Source organism: Rhinopithecus roxellana, chromosome 6 (assembly GCF_007565055.1).
Source record: "Rhinopithecus roxellana isolate Shanxi Qingling chromosome 6, ASM756505v1, whole genome shotgun sequence".
Taxonomy (NCBI): Eukaryota; Metazoa; Chordata; class Mammalia; order Primates; family Cercopithecidae; genus Rhinopithecus; species Rhinopithecus roxellana.
In genome coordinates, this window is record NC_044554.1 from 35925863 (window position 1) to 35946251 (window position 20389).

Sequence of the window (20389 nt, forward strand, 5' to 3'; positions counted from 1 at the left end):
CAAAACAGAAATTCAGAAATGACAGAGAAAGAATTCAAAGCATGATTTGCCAGGAAACTCAAGGAGATACAAGACAAAATTGAAAGTCAACACAAGTAAACTTCTAAAGCATTAAATGAAGTAACAGATAAACATCTTAAAAAGAAATTATTCAGAGCTTCTGAAATTGCAAGCTTACTTAAGGAACTTCAAAATACAATTGAAAGCTTTGTTAATAGACTGGACTATGCAGAAGAAATAATTTGAGACCTTCAATACTGATATTTGAGTTAACCTGGTCATACAAGAATAAAGAAAAAAGAATAATTTTAAAAAGTAAACAAAGTCTTTGACAAATGTGAGATTATGTAGAGCAACCAAACCTACAAATTATCAACATTCTTGAGAGAGAAAAAGAAAATAAAATTAAAAAAATATTTGAGGAAATCATTTAATAAAAATTTTCTAATCTTGTTAAGGTGGTCAACATCCAGAGACTAGAAATCCAGAGACTAGAAATCCAGAGAACACCTGCAAGATAGTACACAAACAAACATCACAAAGGCATATAGTCACCAGAGTGTCCAAGGTCAACAATAAAGAAAAAATCTTAAAGGCAGCTAGATAAAAAGTTAGGATCGCTCTCCGCCAGACCGCCACCGCGCCGCCATCATGGACACCAGCCGTGTGCAGCCTATCAAGCTGGCCAGGGTCACTAAGGTCCTGGGCAGGACCGGCTCTCAGGGACAGTGCCCGCAGGTGCGCGTGGAATTCATGGACGACACGAGCCGCTCCATCATCCGCAATGTAAAAGGCCCAGTGCGCGAGGGCGACGTGCTCACCCTGTTGGAGTCGGAGCAAGAAGCCCGGAGGTTGCGCTGAGCTTGCCTGCTCACTGGGTCTTGGATGTTGGGTTCGACCACTTGGCCGATGGGATTGGTGTGTCACAATCTGGTCCTTTATTTTTTGCCCGCCACGCGGAATTGAGATGCTCCTTTAAATAAAGCGTTTGTGTTTCAAGTTAAAAAAAAAAAAAAAAAAGTTAGGATCATATACGAAGGGAATCCCGTCAGGCCTACAGCAGACTTCTCACAAGAAACATTACAAACCAGGAGAGATCATGGGCCTATTTTCAGCATTCTTGAAGCAAAGAAATTCCAACCACTAATTTCAAATAACCAAAATAAGATTTATAAGCAAAGGAGAAATAAATTCCAAATTACTGAGATAATTTGTTACCATTAGATCAGCCTTACCTAAGATCCTTAAGGAAGTTTTAAACATTCAAATGAAATAATGATACCCACTGCCACAAAAACAAACTGAAGCACATAGCCCACAGACTCTGTAAAGCAGCCACACAATGGAAATTACAAAGTAAACAGCTAACAACTACATGATGGAATCAAATACTCTCATAACAATATTAACTTTGAATAAAAGTGATCTAAATGCCCCACTTAAAGGGCATAGAGTGGCAAGTTAAATAAAAATAAATAAATAAATAAATAAATAAATAAATAAATAAATAAATAAAAACATCCATCAATCTGCTGTATTCAAGAGAACTATCTCACATATAATGAAACTCATAGGCTCTAAGTAAAGGATTGAAGAAAAATTTATCACGAAAATGGGAAGCAAACAACAAAAAAGCAGAGGTGACTATACTTAGATAAAAGAAAACTTTAAATCAAAAGTAAAAAAGAACAAAGAATTATGTCAAATAATGACAAAGTGTTCAATTCAACTAAATATATATGCACCCCAAATTGGAGCACCCAGATTCTTTAAAAAAGTACTATCTATTTTGTTAATCTTTTCAAAAAACTAGCTCCTGGATTCACTGATTTTTTTGAAGGGTTTCTTGTTTCTTTATCTCCTTTAGTTCTGTTCTGATTTTAGTTATTTCTTGTCTTCTGATAGCTTTTGGGTTTGTTTGCTCTTGCTTCTCTAGTTCTTTTACTTGCAATGTTAGGGTGTCAATTTTAGATCTTTCTTGCTTTCTCCTGTGGACATTTAGTGCCATAAATTTTCCTCTAAACACTGCTTTAGCTGTGTCAAAGATATTCTGGTATGTTATGTCTTTGTTCTCATTGGTTTCAAATAACTTATTTTTTTCTGCCTGAATTTCATTATTTACCCAGTAGTCATTCTGGAGCAGGTTGTTCAGTTTCCGTATAGTTGTATGGTTTTGAGTGAATTGCTTAACCCTGAGTTCTAGTTTGACTGCACTGTAGTCTGAGAGACTGTTATGATTTACATTCCTTTGCATTTACTGAGGAGTATTTTACTTCAAATTATGTCGTCAAGTTTAGAATAAGTGGCTATGTGGTGCTCAGAAGAATTTATATCCTGTTGATTTGGGGCAGAGTCAAAATTTAAAAATGGGATCTAATCGAAGTGTTTCTGCACAGCAAAATAAACTATCATCAGAGTGAACAGGCAACCTACAGAATGAGAGACAATTTTTCCAATCTATCCCTCTGAAAAAGGGCTAATATCCAAAATCTACAAGAAACTTAGACAAATTTACAAAAGAAAAACAAACAACCCATCAAAAAGCAGGCAAAGTATATGAACAGACACTTCTCTGAAGAAGACATTTATGCATTCAGTAAACACATGAAAAAAAACCTCATCATCACTGGTCGTCAGAGAAATGCATATCAAAAACACAATGAAATACCATCTCACTACAGTTAAATGGCTATTACTACAAAGTCAGGAAACAACAGATGCTGGGGAGGATGTGGAGAAATAGGAATGCTTTTACACTGTTGGTGGGAGTGTAAATTAGTTCAACCATTATGGAAGACAGTGTGGTGATTCCTCAAGGATCTAGAATCAGAAATAACATTTGATGCAGCAATCCCATTACTGGGCATATACCCAAAGGATTATAAATCATTCTATGATAAAGACACATGCACATGTATGTGTATTGCAGCACAATTCACAATACCAAAGACTTGGAACTAATCCAAATGCCCATCAGTAACAGACTGGATAAAGAAAATGTGGCACAAATACGCCATGGAATACTATGCAGCCATGAAATACCATGAGTTCATGTCCCTTGCATGAACATGGATGAAGTTGGAAACCATCATTTTCAACAAACTAACACAGGAACAGAAAACCTATTATCACAAGTTCTCACTCATAAGTGGGAGTTGAACAAGGAGAACACATGGACGCAGAGAAGGGAACGTTGCACCCTAGGGCCTATCTGGGGTGGGGGGCTAGGGGAGGAATAGTATTGGGAGAAATACCTAATGTAGATGATGGGTTAATGGGTGCAGCAAACCACCATGGCACATGTATACCTATGTAACAAACATGCACATTCTGTACATGTATCCCAGAACTTAAAGTATAATAAAAAATGAACTATTAAAAAAAAAAAACAACAACAAAAAAACAAGTACTGCTAGATCTATGGAAATACTTTGACAGACAAACAGTAATAGTGAGGAACTTTGAAACCCCAATGTCAGCATAAGACAAATAATCTAGGCAGAAAACTGAAAATACAATTCTGGACTTAAACTCGACGCTTGACCAATTAGACCTAATAGATATCTATCAAAAAACTACAATGACCAGTGACAGAATATATGTTTTTCTTCTTTATAAATGGAACATACTCCATGATTAATTCAAACATTTGCTTGACTATAAATCAAGTCTTAATACAGTCCAAAAAATCAAAATTATGCCTGTCATACCCTTGGGCCACAGAGAAACAAATTTAAAACTAAATAGCAGATGATCTCCTCAAATCACAGAATTATATGACATTAATCAACTTGCTTTTCAATGACTTTTGAGTAAACAAGAATAATAAGGCAGAAATCAAAAAGTTATTTGAAATAAATGAAAATGGAGACACAATATACTAAAATAACTGGGTTGCAGCAAAAGCATTGTTAAGAGGAAAGTTTATAGCATTTTATATCTACCTAAAAAGTTAGAAAGACCTCAGATTGACAATCTAACATCAATCTTAGAGGTACTAGAAAAACAGGAAGAAAAAAAAAAAAAAACCAAAACTACCAGAAAAAAAGAAATAACTGAAATCAACACAAAACTGAATGAAATCAGTCCCAAAAATCCATACAAAGAATCGACAAAACCAAAAATTGGAACTTTGAAGGAATAAACAAAGATTTTTATCTTGCACATCAAGATATTTTATCTTTTATATACTTTATTTTGCATATCAGTGTACATTCTCTGAAAGGATGTACACTGGTATATACATTTACAAACAGAAAAAGAGAAAAGATTAAAATAAGCACAATCCGAAATGACAAAGAACACATTACCACTGACCACACAAAAGTACAAAAGATCCTCAAAGTCTACTATGAACACCCTTGCACATGCAAAATAGAAAATACAGATGAAATGGATAAATTCCTGGAAGCACAGAATTCCCCATGGTTCAATCAGGGAAAAATAGAAACCCTGAACAGACCAATTTCACATTCTAAAATTGAATAAGTATAAACACCCTACCAGCTAAAAAAAAAAGTTCTTGGCCAGATGGATTCACAGCTGAATTCTGCCAGACATACAAAGAAGACATGGTACTGATTCTACAGAAACCATTCCAAAAAATTTAGGAGGAGGGACTCCTTCCTACTTCATTCCGTGAAGTCAGTATCATCCTGATACTAAAACCTGGCAAAGATACAATGAAGAAAGAAAACTATAGGCCAATCATCCTGATGGACATGAATGTAAACATCCTCAACAAAGTACTAGCAAACTGAATCCAATAGCACATCAAAAATTTAATTCATCATGATCAAACACACTTCATTCCTGGGATGCAAGGTTGTTTCAACATATGCAAATCAGTAAATGTGACTTACCATACAAGTAATTAAAACAAAAGCTATATGATCATCTTAATGGATGCAGAAAAAGCTTTCAATACAATCCAACATCCTTTTCATATGGTTTGGATCTGTGTCCCTGACCATATCTCATGTCAAATTGTAATTTTCATTGTTGGAAGTAGGGTCTGGTGAAAGGTGATTGGATTGTGGGGTGGTTTCTAATGGATTAGCACCATTCCCCTATTGCACTCTTGGGATAGAGTTCTCATGAGATCTGGCTGTTTAAAAGTGTGTGGCACCTCCTGGCTCTATCTCTCTTCCTCCTGCTTCGGCCACATGAAATGTCAGCTTCCTCTTCACCTTCTGCCATGATTGAAGCCAAACAGATGCTGCCATGTTTCTTGTACAGCCTGCAGAACCATGAACCAATTAAACTTGTCTTCTTCATAAATTGTTCAGTCTTAGTTATTTCTTCACAGCAATGTGATAACAGACTAATAATGCACCTTGACGATAAAAACCCTCAACAAATTAGGCATCAAAGGAACACACCTCAAAATAATAAGAGCCATCTATGACAATCCCAAAGCTAACATCACACTAAATAGTCAAAAACTGGAAGCATTCCCTTGAGAACTGGAAAAACTTCAACACAGTAGTGGAAGTTCTAGCCAGGGAAATAAGGCAAGAGAAAAAAGTTAAAGGCATCCAAATAGAAAAAGAATAAGTCAAAGTATTTCTCTTCACTGATGACATAAATCAGTATCTAAAAATCCCTAAAGAGATGGCCTAAAGGCCCTTGGAACAGATAAACCACTTCGGGAAAGTTTCAGGGTACAAAATCAACATACAAATATCAGTAGCATTTTTATATGCCAGTAATGTTCAAGCTGAGACCCACATCAAGAATGCTATCCCATTTACAATAGACACACAAAAAAGTAAATACCTAGGAAAACATCTAACCAAGGTGGCAAATAATCTTTATGAGGAAAATTATAAAACACTACTGAAAGATATCATAGAGGACACAAATAAATGGAAAAAACTTTCCATGCTCATGGACTGGAAGAATCAATATCATCAAAATGGTCATATTGTCCAGAGGGATCTACGGATTCAAAGCTATTCCTGTCAAACAACAAACACCATTTTTCACAGAAATAGAAAAAAAAAAAAAAAACTATTCTAAAATTTTATGGAATCTAAACATAGCCCAAATATCCAAAACAATTCTAAGAAAAAGAACAAAGCTGGAGGCATCACATTATCTAACTTCAAAGTGTACTATAAGGTTACAGCAATCAAAGCAGAATGGTACTGGTATAAAAACAGACACATACACCAATGGAGTAGAATAGAGAATCCAAAAATAAGACACTATTCCCAAAGCCATCTGATCTTTGACAAATCTGACAAAAATAAACAATGCAGAAAGAACTCCCTGTTCAATAAATGGTACTGAGATAGCCAGCAAACCATGTCAAAAAGAAATGAAACTGGACCCCAACTTTTCATTATATACAAAATTAACTCAAGATGGATTAAAGAGTTATATGTAAATATTCAAACTATAAGAATTCTAGACAAAATCCCAGGAAACACCATCTGGCCATCAGCCCTAAGAAATAATTTATTATTAAGTCTTTAAAAGCAATTGCAATGAAAAGAAAAAGTGAGAAGTAGAAACGAATTAAACTAAAGAGCTTCTTCACAGTGAAAGAAACAATCAACAGAGTAAACATATAACCTACAAATAGGGAGAAAATATTCACAAATATACATCTGACAAAGGTCTAATATTCAGACTCTATGAAGAAATTAAGCAACCGAATAAGCAAAAACCAAATAACATATTAAAAAGTTGACAAAAGACATGAACGGACACTTCTGAAAAGAAGACATACACGCAACTAACAGACATGAAAAATTGGTCAACATCACTATTTATCAGAGAAATGGAAATGAAATTCACAGTGAAATACCATCTCACACAGTCAGAATGGATATTATTAAAGCATCAAAAAACACAGACATTGGTGAGGCTGCAGGTGAAAGCAAACATTTATACACTGTTCGTGGAAGGAAAAATTAATCTGGCTATTGTGAAAAGCAGCTGATGATTTCTTAAAGAACTTAGAAAAGAACCACCATTCTACCCAGCAATCCCATTACTGGATTTATATCCCAAAGAAAACAAATCATTCTACCAAAAGACATCTGCATTCACATATTCATTGTAGCACTATTTACAATAGCAAAAGCATGGAATCAACCTAGGTGCCCATCACCAGTGGACTGAGTAAAGAATATATGGTACATGTACACCATGGAGTGTTATACAGCCATAAAGAAGAATGAAATTATGTCCTTTGCAGCAATGTGGATGCAGCTGGAGGCCATTGTCCAAAGTGAATTAATGCAGGAACAGAAAATCAAATACTGCATGTTATCTCTTATAAGCAGGAGGTGAACAGGGACAGAAAGACAACAATAGAAACTAGGTACTATTAAAAAGTTGACGTAGGGAGGGACGGAGGTAAGTATTGAAAAACTTTTGGGTACTATGCTCAGTACCTAGGTGACAGGATACTTTCTACCCCAAACCTCAGCATCTTACAATATACCCATGTAACTAACCTGCATGTGTACCCTTTGAATCTAAAATGAAAGTTGAAAAATAAATAAATGAATGAATAAAGAATAAAGAATGGGTAAAACTGTCAAATGGAGAAGCTAATTAAGACTTATAGAGTGACTTTTGATTCTTTAAATTCCTGTTTTACTTACATTAGGTCATATTAACTATTTTAACCAGAATCCATAAGTAATGTTTTGTCACACCAATTTGTAAAAGTTCCAAAGATTTAATTCAATTTTAATTTGTTAGTCATTGTATCAGTGATTCTATGCCCACTATGAGATATTTTAGGACATTGGGTACTATTATCTCGGGAAATTTAGGCACGGCTACAATTAAAGTGAGGTATACTTATATTTCCTCCATTTTATATTTAGTTATTTTCCTCAGATTATAGAAGATAACATGTTTATATTCAGAGGGACCCCAGATATAATTGTAATTTGAGCTCCAGAATGAAGTCCACAAATCTTTGCCAATTGGTGAATTATAGTAAAAGTTAAGTTAATTAAGAACTGATGTTACAGAAAAATAAAAGCCAACCAGCACCCTTTTAAATATGTTTCTTATATAAATTATTTTTTCTAAACTTTGTATTTCCAAATGGGTCAAATTGTCAACCATTGTTTCACTTTGATAATAAATCGCTCTCTCTCTCTGACACACACGAACACACACACACACACACAACAGACACACCCCACATATCCTTTCCCTCCTTGTATTTAGGTTTCCTTCTTTCTTTGGTGTTATTGTTGATTTTTTGCACTGGATATATTTTGATGTCATCTTTTTGCAGTAGTCATAACATATATATTATATAATATAAATTATATGTTATGTATATAAATTATATCTATACATATATTACATATATACTATTATATATTTATATATAATACACATAAAATAGTATAACAATTATATATTATATATAAAATATACATATATAATATATTTAATATTTTTTTCTCTAGAGAATTTCCAGTTAGTATTGTCAGGGTTAGGAATCTCCTCCACAGTAAGGGTTGTGTGTTTTAAAGACCCTGGGACTGGCTTACGTTTTGATTGAACTAACCCTTTTGTTGTAGCAAAAGGTACAGGAGTGTTTTCCCTTGCAACTCTGATAATAGGCTATTATTTCAACAGAGCCATAAGTAGGATAGCTGTATAACAGAAAAGCACTAGGTCTCAGAGCACAGAGATGGTTGGATTGAAACCACACTGTAATGTAACTCTGAATTTTCTCTTTGATATGGTATATTAGTTAGGGTTCCCTAGGAGGACTGAACTAAAAGGATAGATACATATACACAAAAGGGAGTGTATTAAATATTAACTTACATGATCACAAGTTCCCATAATAGGCTGTCTTCAAGCTTGAGGAGCAAGGAGAGCCATTCCGAGTCTGAAAAGTGAAGAACTTGGAGTACGATGTTTTAGGGCAGGAAGCATCCAGCACAGGAGAAAGATGTAGGCTGGTAGGGTAGGCCAGTCTTGCCTTGTCACTTTTTTCTGCCTGTTTATATTTGCTGGCAGCTGATTAGATTGTGCCCGCCAGATTAAGGGTGGGTCTGCCTTCCCCAGCCCACTGACTCAAATGTTAATCTCCTTTGGCAATACCCTTACAGACACACCCAGGATCGATACTTTTCATCCTTCAACTCAATCAAGTTGACACTCGGTATTAACCATCACATATGGCTCTGCTTTTTCTTTTCACACTGTCCACTCTATTCCTAATCACCTCCCCACTTATTTCCCTTGTTTTGGGTTTCTAGCTGTGTGAAGCTGTCATTCTGTTTTTGCCATCTTTCTGTGATTTATAATGTGGACCTTCGGGTGTTTACAGAAGAGGACAGGAGTCTTGGTAACTTGCCTTATAGGTGGCTGATATGGCCTGGATACTTGTCCCCTCCACATCTCATGTTGAAATGTAATTCCCAGTGTTGGAGGTGGGACCTGGTGGGAGGTGAGTGGTTCATGGGTTCAGATCCCTCATGAATGGTTTAACACCATCCTCTTGGTGATAAGTTAGTAATCACTCAGTGAGATCATGTGAAATCTACTTGTTTAAAAGTGTGTGGCACTTCCCACTCTCTCTCTTGCTCCTGCTCTTGCCATGTGACATTCCTGATCCTGCATCGCCTTCCACCATGAGTGAAAGCTCCTTGAAGCCCCAGCAGTAGCTGAGCAGATACTGATGCCATGCTTCCTGTGCAGTCTGCAGAATTGTTAGCCAATTTAACTTATTTTCTTAATAAATTATCCAGCCTTGGATATTTCTTTATAGCAAAGCAAGAATGGCTTAATACAGTGGCCATCTCTTCTTTCAAAGTTTCTCAGTAAGTCCCTTGTGGAGGCATCTGGGTTTGTATGTCAGAGAGCTCTAGCAGCTCTAGCAGTTAACTCCCTGTCCAAATTTAGTCCCTTCTCATGTTGATATGAAGCAGAATTTAGTAAGACCCAAGTATACTAGCTGAGTGTTTGACACTTAGTAATTGAGTCACTTTGGCTGGTGTTCTGCAGGCCCCAGGAATAAAGTATGTATACCCTTGTCCCTTTGAATTAACCACTAGTCCCCATGGTTGAATCTACAATATCCCTGGGGGTCTGGGAATTGTGAAGTTTTCTGGTGTCAGCAGCAGTGTATGAAGCAATAAAGAAGGCCAGCAAGTCAGCTACCCCCCCTTGAGCAACACTGACATCAAGATCAGGATGCCATTTAAATTATTACTTGTATTATTATGATTATTCTAATCTATTATAACATACACTATGTATAATAGTAAAATATAATGTAACAATTAGTAGTACTATATTATACTATTGTAATATTTTATTGATAATTATGATTACAGTGATGATTATGCATCCCTGTAACTATATTAAATATCATTATGTTGTACAATTTTAAAAAAGGAAAGTGGTTACATTAATACCAAATGAAATAGATTTAAGGATAAGGAAATCTGCCAGAGACTAAGAGAGATATTACATAATGATAAAAGTGACAACCCATAAAGAAATCATAGTAATGCTGTGTGTATGTAACATATAACAAAGCTGAAAATTATGTGAAGCAAAAACTGATAGAAATGAGAGGAGACACAGACACTTCCACAAACGTAGTTGGAGAAGTCAATACTCTCCTCTCAACAATTGACAGAAAAACAAAAAAGAAGATCAACAAGGATACAGAAGAATTCAACAATGTCATTACCCAACAGTATCAAATAGACCTTAATGGGACAATTCACCCATCAACATCAGAATACCCATTCTTTTCAGGCATCCACAGAATATACAGAATATATAATGATATAGACCCTATCCTGGAACTTAAGACCAATCTCAACAATTTAAAGAACTAAAATCATACAAAGTTTCTTTTCTGACCACAATAGAATCAAACAAGAAATAAATAACAATTTATTTCATTGGTATGAAAATATCCACACAGTAGCTAACAAGCATGTAAATAAATGGAAATATTTTCTGATATTTTTGCTACCCAAATCCATCATTAATTTTAGGTGTTCATCTTTAAAATGAGTCGGATGCTCCTCTAAATAAGACAGATATATAGTAAAAATCACAGACTTGTATCCTAATCTCACATGGAACTCTAAGAGGCTGTGTTATACTGAATAAGTCATTTGTTATTTCTCAGAGATAGTACAAAAATGAAGATATCTACATTCCAAAGTTGTGCCAAATTATGAAGTAATCTCTGTAAATGCCAAGTATCATACTTTGGTCCTACCAAGTAATACAATAAATATTGTTTCTTCCTCATTCTACAAGTTATGGCTTCTTAGAGATTGCAGACACAATACTGAGAAATGATGCTTTCAGCTAAAATACAACCTTGGAAAAATATTTTCTAGATTTTAGTATTGCTTCCTACCAAATATATGATATACAATATAAGAACTGCAGAGAGATGTCCAAAGTTATGAAACTACTTAGTTTTACAATAAGAAAATGTATAAATAAGGGTTTTTAGGCATTATTTGTATTTAAAATAAAGTATGTCAACTTTGCGTAAACTAGAATTTTAAAGGTGTAGAAACTACTATTTGATTATCTCTCATCAGTTTAATTCTAAACTTCCTTTCTTTCATTCATCTGTTTAGAGATAATAAAGTGAAAAATAGCAAGCCAAGTGAGATACGTTGTTAATGGAATTATTTCTTCAAGATTGTATACATGTAATTATGAAATGAAGTTCAATAAGCACTACACAAAGTAAAAATAAAATTGTGAAGATGATTTTGGGAAATGTGCTTTTGAAATTTAGGAAGAGAAAGAACAAGCTTATATCTGTATGGTTAAAGTTCAAAAAAAAGCTCTGTAATGTAAGTTCCATTTCTGATAGTTTTATACTAAAGAATAGGATTTTAGAAGACAAAGATGGAGAGAGCATTCTAGATGATGTCAATATTATAAAGAAAGCCAAATTCAGAGTGTGAGCATGTCTTGGCATAATAAGTACACCAGTTTGACAGAACAGAGGTTATTGGCATTGGAATAGTGAATGACATTCTGAAGACAGTCTGGTATTATTCAAATTTATTGGATTATTGTGTACAAATACATCCTTCTTCTGTTTTTAGAAATCTGCTTATAGTGGGCTACTATTGTGTTTAATAATATAAACTTGAAAATATGAAAGATTGTTGACTAAATGCAGTTAGTATGTGCCTCCTCTACAGAGGGGAACCAGGATAGTGAGTATATATTCACATTTCAGATAGTTTAGGAGAAAATTCCTGAGTTCACTAGAGAAGAAACAGGAAGCACCAGAAGTAAGTAGAGGGTTCAAGGCAGCTTGCCCAGCTGCCATGAGAGGCTCCTACACATACGAAAACAGTAAGAGAGAAACCCTCTAGGCTCAGATTTTATAATCATGGCTATGAGAGAAAATTTTGATCCACTAGGGACTTCAGCCTGACATACAGAGATGCCTAAAGTTTGCAGAGAGACTTTACTCCAGAAGGGGAACCCAAAATAAAATCTTACAGGCATCTGAGCCTAGTCTATCCTCAGTTGGCTGCCATTTTGAGAGTATAGACACAGGGGATCTACAAACATGGCTGCTGCCACTGTACTGTGGATGGAGAGGAGAAACCAGGTGCTCCCACGCACTGCAGGAGGGTCCCTATCACCCTACTGTGGGCTGATATTAAGACTGAGATGTGAGTGAAGTGCACTCCCCCGAGCTTCTTGCCTATGCTACTTGCCTTGAAGTGACCCTGCCCTCTCTGGTTTGAGGCCATTTTGAGAGTTTAAAGCTGCACTGCACTCCACTGCCTCCTGGCCAAGTTAAGGCTGATGTAGCACTAGCTACCACCTGGACAAGAAGTGACAGGGAACCAGGCTATCCTAACCAAGCAGAAAATCTGGAGCTAACAAATTCACTGAAGGAAATATAAGGCACATTCAAATACTCAATAATTGACTATATCAAACACATACACACACATACACACCCTCCCCCACAAAAATTATAAAACTTGAACAGGTATTTTTGAAATAATCCAGTCAGACAAAAATAAGAAAGAAAAGAATGTAAAAGAATAAGCAATGCCTTCAAGATGTCTGGGACTACATAAAGCAACTGTCCTTATGATTATTGGTATTCCCAAAGAGGAAGAGAGATCAAGAAGTTTAGAAAACATGTTAAAGAGAATAATCAGTGAAAACTTCCTACGTCTAACAAGAGAGACACACATTCAGACACAGGAGGCCCAGCAATCCCTGGGAAAAGACGTTGCAAAAAGGACTTCACTATGGCATTTTATGCTAAGAATGCCTAAAGTCAGAGTGAAAGAAATAAGTTTAAAATTAGCAAGAGAAAAGCATCTACCTATAAAGGAAACACCTTCAGGCTAACAGAAGACTTTTCAGCAGAAACATTACAGGTCAGAAGACACATTTTTAAAGTGCTGAAAACAAGCAAGCAAGCAAACAAACAAACAAAAAACCCATCACCCAAAAGTTTTATATCCAGCCAAAGAAGCTTAATAAATGAAGGAGAAAAAATGTTTTTCCTGAAGAAGCTAATAATGAGGGAATCTATCATAAGACCAGTCCTACAGGAAGTGCTGGAAAGGATCTAAACATGGAAATTAAAGGTAGACATTCATCATCATAAAAACCCATGGTAATATAAAACTTAGAGCTCTTATAAACCTATCACACAAAGGCAAAAGAGAAAGGAATCAAATTGACAACACAACAGAATCTCATCAAATCACAGAGACAAAAAGACAAAAATAATAAAACAATGAATTTATTTTAAAAACCTGAAAACAATAATATGACAGGAACAAAACCTTGTATATCAATATTAACTTTAAATATAAATAGATTAAATGTTCTACTTGAAAGATATAGATTGGTAAAATGAATACAGCCATGATCAAACTATCTGCTGCCTACAAGAAACTCACCTTACCCATAAAGACACATGTAGACTTTTTAAAAATATCAGATAAAACAGCAAATAAGCCAACTGATCTTCAACAAAACATATAAAAACGTAAATTGGGGAAAGGATACCCTGTTCAATAAATGGTGCTGGCAAAACTGACAAGCCACATCTAGAAGAATGAAACTGGATGTTCATATCTTACCTTATACAAAAATCAATGCAAGATAGATCAAAGACTTAAATCTAAGACCTGAAATCATAAAATTTCTAGACAATAATATCAGAAAAACTCTTCTAGATATTGGCTTAGGTTAATAATTTATGACTAAGACCCCCAAAGCAAATGCAACAAAAACAAAAATAATAAATGTGACCTAATTAAATTAAAAATATTCCACACAGCAAAAGAAATAATCAATAAACAGACAACCCACAGAGTAGGAGAAAAATATAATAATAGTAGGGGACTGTAAATTATGTTGTATTTGACATGTCTTTCAAATTCCCTAAACAAAGAATGGAAATGCTTTGTATTTCTTTTTGACCGAACAGTGATTCTAGAGTGTGTACCACTCTATGGTAAGTTATTTTAATCCGTTTGTCTAGATATGTGAAACCAAAATGTTTAACAAGAAAATAAACTTGGAGTACAAAGAGCTTGGCATCAATAAACTGGGAAGCATTGGTAAGATACATTTTGATGAGGAGATGTGTTAGGGATAAGATATCAAGTATAGGACAATTCCAGAAAGTCCTCCATGTGGTCTCTAGGAAATTTAGAATTGTCACACAGAGAGACAGAAGAACAAACAGCTAGTGTGACAACCGCTACAAGTCAAATGTAACTCATTTGGCAAACTCGCCTATAACAATGCTTATCTATAAACAGTTTTAGTGTCATGTCAAATAATTATTTAAAATTTAAATTTTAACAAAAGTTTATTAAACAAATATTAACCGGTTCTTTGGTTTTCACAGTTTTAAATGCAAGGCATAACAATTTCCTTAGGAAATTTCTGGGAGTCCTTTGGAAGAGAAAACTGTGGAAGAATATTTGTTCATTTTAATATTCATCACTTAAGAGTAGGTTTCTGAGAGTAGATTGTAAGAAACAATAGAGTAGGGTTCCCCAAAATGTAGAAATATTTAGAAAAGCAGTTATGTAAAATACATGAATAGCCAGGTGCAGTGGCTCACACCTGTAATGCTAGTACTTTGGTAGGATGTGGCAGGAGAATTGCATGAGGCCAAGAGTTCAAGATCAGCCTGCCAATATAGCAAGACCTTACATTTATAAAATGTAAAATAAAAATAAACATATAAATAAATAAAATATGTGAATAGACAAATATTTATAAACACATACCCATTCCTATATATATCTTATATCAGTAATATGTTAATATATTTATAATATATATAAAATAAAGAATACAAATTACTTTTAGTTGAAGAAAAATGATGTCATATGTATAACAAGTGTGTGCACACACATATATTCATGCACTTAAAAACTAACATTCTAACCAATTTCTGAAAACATAAATATTTTGAATGCAGATTAATTTCAGGATTATTAGCTAGATTTTCCATTATCAAGTCTTCCTTTAGGAATTGTCTATGGAACAATAAATATATAATGTAGCTTAGTTTTTCCAACACACTAAGAATCTTTTCAATTAAGCTCTTTGTTTGTAAAATCAAAATGGAATGACATTCATTTCCTGTAGTGAAGGTTTAATTCCCCTGAAAGCTGTCAATCACTTTTCTCACATTCAAGTATGGTTGGTCTAATTTTTTCTTTACCAATGCATTCAAATTATTAAGATCTGGCTAGACTTTTGGTTGGCAACAAGCATGACTGAGAATCAAGATTAAAAAATTATATATATCTATACTTAAATAATTTCTTCTTCCTGTTTCTTCTGGTTATTCTTCTATTCAGTGTTCTTCAGGAAATTGTAAAATTAAATACCTTGAGTCACAATAAAATGTGTTTCAGTGTGCAGTCTTTACAAACAGATTTTCCCAAATGTATACTGATTGCATTGCATAGATTGCTTCAAAATTAAATCAAATTTATAAAAGCTAGGAAAAATAAAATTATTAAAAAGCTTTAGAAAAATTAATAAATGAAACACTCTTAAAAGTTTGGCATAAGGTAAGAGACAGATACATTTTGAGGACTTTTGGAGAAGTATCTAAAAACTACTTCTAACACTAAGTTGTACATATAGAAAGAAATGTTTGTAATACTTATTCTCACTATCCTTTAGATAAAGTATGATTAATGGGAATGTTACTCATTTTCTATATATTTCTGTTGGCATATTCTATCTTTCCCCTTATTATACTCTCGTTCTCTAGTCCTGTTTAACTAACAATTTCATCTTTCATTGCTTTTTCAGTATTTTCCGCAATAATTTTTTTTTATTAAATCATCAGAAAACCATTTAAATGTGCAAGAATAGTGCAGTAAATAAGTAACATAAACCCTAGAATACTACAAGACTGTGCTGTTAGACAAAAGATAAACAAGTAGCATTTCTCAGAGGCCAAGTGCACGATAATAAAAAGGATAGTTTATAAAGAGGTCAATAATTTTCTTTTCGTTTAGAGAACCTATTCATCTCAAATATAGGTCATTGTCCTTGGGGTGGACCCTTGAGCAAGATAGGTTAACTTCATTTTCTCTCCTAGAAACTCAAAATGAATGGACACAACCCATGTATTTGGGATTCTAGATCACCATTTTGGGGTGATCATTATGTGTGTCATTTATCATGTGCAAAATGATTAATAAAACATATTTAAAAGAGAAGCAGAGACCAAAGCCACTGAAAAACTAGAAAGAAAGAAAAATGCTTTGGTTTCTGCGTTCTATTTGTCTTATTCCATTTGGGTTGCTAGACCACAGTGCTATAAACTGGGCTTGGGAGGTAAAAGTTTAAAAACACAAACTGTATTAAACTCACAATTCTTGTTCATAGAAAAAGAGGAGTTTGGAGCTCCAGGGAAAACCCAATGAAAAAGGGTTGTCAAAGAGGAACAAATAGGTAGAGGTTAAAGATTGCAGAAAAGTTAAAAGAGCCAAAAAAGATATTGCTGATGGAGGTGCAGTTTAAAGAAATTTTCAATAAAATAAATTTCAAAAAGAAATTGTAAATTTGTTTTGTAGTACAATATAATATCCCCTCTCTCCTCTAGCAATTCATCACTATCTATTAAGCTGATTATCTTTTTTTGTGTGTGTGAGAGAGATTATATATTTGTTTGTGTGTGTGTCTGAGGGAAGGCAATGAAAAAGAGGTGGGATTTCAGGTTCATATTAATATGGTAACTTCCTTAAAGGAATCAGTCAGTTGGAGCCCTGAGAGTGTTATTTGTTTCCTTCCCCCACCTCTCCATCCAAGAAACTCTTGGAAACTTTGGGGGAACAGTTGAGACATCTCCAGATCTTAGAAGTGAGGAATTTGATGTACCTTTTCCTGAATTTGAAAATGTAGAGTTTTTGAGTTTATATCTGGGTTGCATTAATATTAAGCCTCCTTTTTACCTGAAATGTTTTCTGACTGAGCTCTGTTTTTTTAAACCAGACAAGTCCACTTCATTGAAGAACTTGAGCGGTCACCTGGAATTGTAACAAGTGTTAGGTCTGATTTTAACCAGATGATGGCAAGTGCAAAGGATACATGAGGAATTTGGATTAATAATTATGACACAGTGTGGTAAATGCTGTAATAGTAGAAGCATGCAACATTATAACAGTAAAGAGAAGACACAGTCGAGTACTTTTGAGATGCAGTAGTTCAGAAATGTTACAGAAAAGGGGATCCATAATTAAATCTGGATTGGTAATTTTAAGATTAGACAACTGACTGTGAAAAATGAGTAAATGACACAGAGATATAAAATAACTTAAAATATTTAATATATAAGTATTTTATGTATTATATAACTTAATATAAGACATTAAATGATTTGGTTTCGATTGAATACCAATTGTGTTTCTAATTGATTTTATGTAGCTTAAATAAGGAAGATTCTGAAGGCAAATGGAAAAAAAAATTAAATGGATATATTTCAATCCTGTCAGAGGCAAGTTTATGATAAGAAAACCCACTCTGGTGGCAGTATGCAGTATTTATCATCTGGACAATAGATACTATGGGGTAAGGAAACAAGTTTGGAACTGTTTATAGAAGAAAAGATAAGTTTTAGAGTCATATAGAAGGCAAAATTAGGCCGGGCGCGGTGGCTCAAGCCTGTAATCCCAGCACTTTGGGAGGCCGAGACGGGCGGATCACGAGGTCAGGAGATCGAGACCATCCTGGCTAACATGGTGAAACCCCGTCTCTACTAAAAATACAAAAAACTAGCCGGGCGACCTGGCGGGCGCCTGTAGTCCCAGCTACTCGGGAGGCTGAGGCAGGAGAATGGCGTGAACCCGGGAGGCGGAGCTTGCAGTGAGCTGAGATCCGGCCACTGCACTCCAGCCCGGGCGACAGAGCGAGACTCCGTCTCAAAAAAAAAAAAAAAAAAAAAAAAAAAAAAGAAGGCAAAATTAATACAGCTTAGTATTGGTGATTAAATATGTGAATATAAACATAACTAGTAAATGATGGAATGGGGTAAGACTGCTAGATGAAACTCCAAGGCTTCTGTCTTGGGTGACTAGCCTTATAACATTTGCTTTCAATGAGATAGAAACCAGGCTCAGTTTATGCTATATTCCTTCTATGAATATTCAAGAGATAGAATAGATATATAATAGACTAATTCTGAAGATCAAGAGAGCCAAAGACATTTGTGAATCAAAAGCATACAAGCAGTAGTCAAAACCATAAACAAGAATAAAATTTCATCAGAACACATAGTTTGAGAAGAAAATAAGGATTGACAGAAAACTAATATTTTCCGAGGGGGAAGAAAACAAAAGCAGTTAGAGCCAGGTTGAAAATAGAAAGCCAAAGATTATCGACACAGTGGTCAAAGAAAGTGAGTGCTAAAGAAGAGGAAGGCCTGCAACTGATTAAAGATAAAAAAGTGTCAAACAGATTTAATAATTAATTAAAGAAATTGACAAATGGCTTTTTAGAGCTTACTATTGGCTGACTCGATTGATGCAAACCTCTGCAGACAGAATGGTAGCTCAGAGGCCTAGTCCTTATATTTGTGAGTGTTACTGTCCAATGACATAGACAAATAATAAATACATTAACAGACAAAGATTATGATTTAAGTGGCAAGAGATGGTCTCTTTCAAGTTGATATTGAGTTTATTTGAATAGTATTTTAGCTTAGAAATGATAAGCTAGGATAAGAAGGAGCTAACCAGGAAGAAAATCATGCCAGGAAGAGGAAAAGTGTGGTTAAAAGGTGTCAGACAGGAAAGAGGATGGCATATTTTCAGAAACATGAATAGAACCCACACAGTTGAAGTGATGATGTGGGAGGTAAGTAAGCACATCCAAGTCATGTTTGTTTTAAGCTTGGAGAGACATGAACTTGTGACATTTTCCTAAAAAAATTTAGAAGAGTACTTATGCTGAGGTAGAAATCTGTGAAGACTGAAAGATTTTGTAATAAATTAGGAAAAAAGTGTATGTTCTATTAAAAGAATTGACAATGAAATAATTACTCCTACTTTGGAGTATGAATTTTTCTGATGTGTATTTCAACACCTTCCCCTAGTTCTAGCTTCTCTGTGAAAAAGTTTTTCAAAATATATGAATCTGGTATGACCTACACTGGAAACTGCCTACCTGCCAGAAGGCAGGTGAATGACCCAAAGTGAACACACTAAAGTGCTTCCCTGTTATTTTTCATTAAGTGTACCACATCTTCAGGGATAACCAAGGAAATAATTGCCTACCTCATGGAGAAGCTTTTCAGAAGAATGAAATTAATGCTGAGAGCAACACAGAGAGACAGGAGATGAAGGGAGTTCTTAGGATTTTCAAGTCTTTGCGGACAGTCATCAATGAGACTTCTGGCCTTCTCAAAGTTTATCCATGTGAGCTGATAACTTCATCTTTTCATCTTTTTGTTTGTTTAAACCATTTTTCGTTTCACCCTTTTGAAATGAAATTGTGCTGATTCATATGATAATTAAATTGGCTGGAGGTGGTCTCTTTCAAATCGATATTGAGTTGATCTAAGTTGGTATTTCAGTTTGGAAATGAAAGATAAGAAGGAGCTAACCAGGGAGAAAAATCATGTCAGGAAAATCATGCCATTTATCTAGCGTGGTTTGAAGAAAGGGAAAAAGTTACTTGGAAACAATCACATAAAGCTCAGAATAATCAAATATGATGGGGATAATAATACTGTTTTAGCTGCATTATTTGTTTTGTAGAACATTGCTGTTATTATAGCAGGAATAGAAAGAAAATAAGAGTCCACAGTCAGTTTTGACATTCAGAGTGAGAACAAACAGCAGAGATGAGGAGAGAATCAGCCACAGACAAGCCTTTACGT

General features: G+C 34.7%; 1 protein-coding gene across 1 annotated transcript; it reads left to right on the forward strand.

Annotated features, from left to right (window-relative positions):
* Positions 1 to 614: 614 nt before the first annotated feature.
* On the forward strand, positions 615 to 1020 carry LOC104675369 (40S ribosomal protein S28). The gene has a single exon (XM_010379908.2). The coding sequence runs from the start codon at positions 652 to 654 to the stop codon at positions 859 to 861; it is 210 nt and encodes a 69-aa protein (XP_010378210.1). The 5' UTR covers positions 615 to 651; the 3' UTR covers positions 862 to 1020.
* The last annotated feature ends 19369 nt before the right edge of the window (positions 1021 to 20389 follow it).

What these genes read in the sequence shown, in the direction of transcription:
- LOC104675369 (XM_010379908.2), top strand. Translation starts at nt 652, where the DNA reads ATGGACACCAGCCGTGTGCAGCCTATCAAGCTGGCCAGGGTCACTAAG.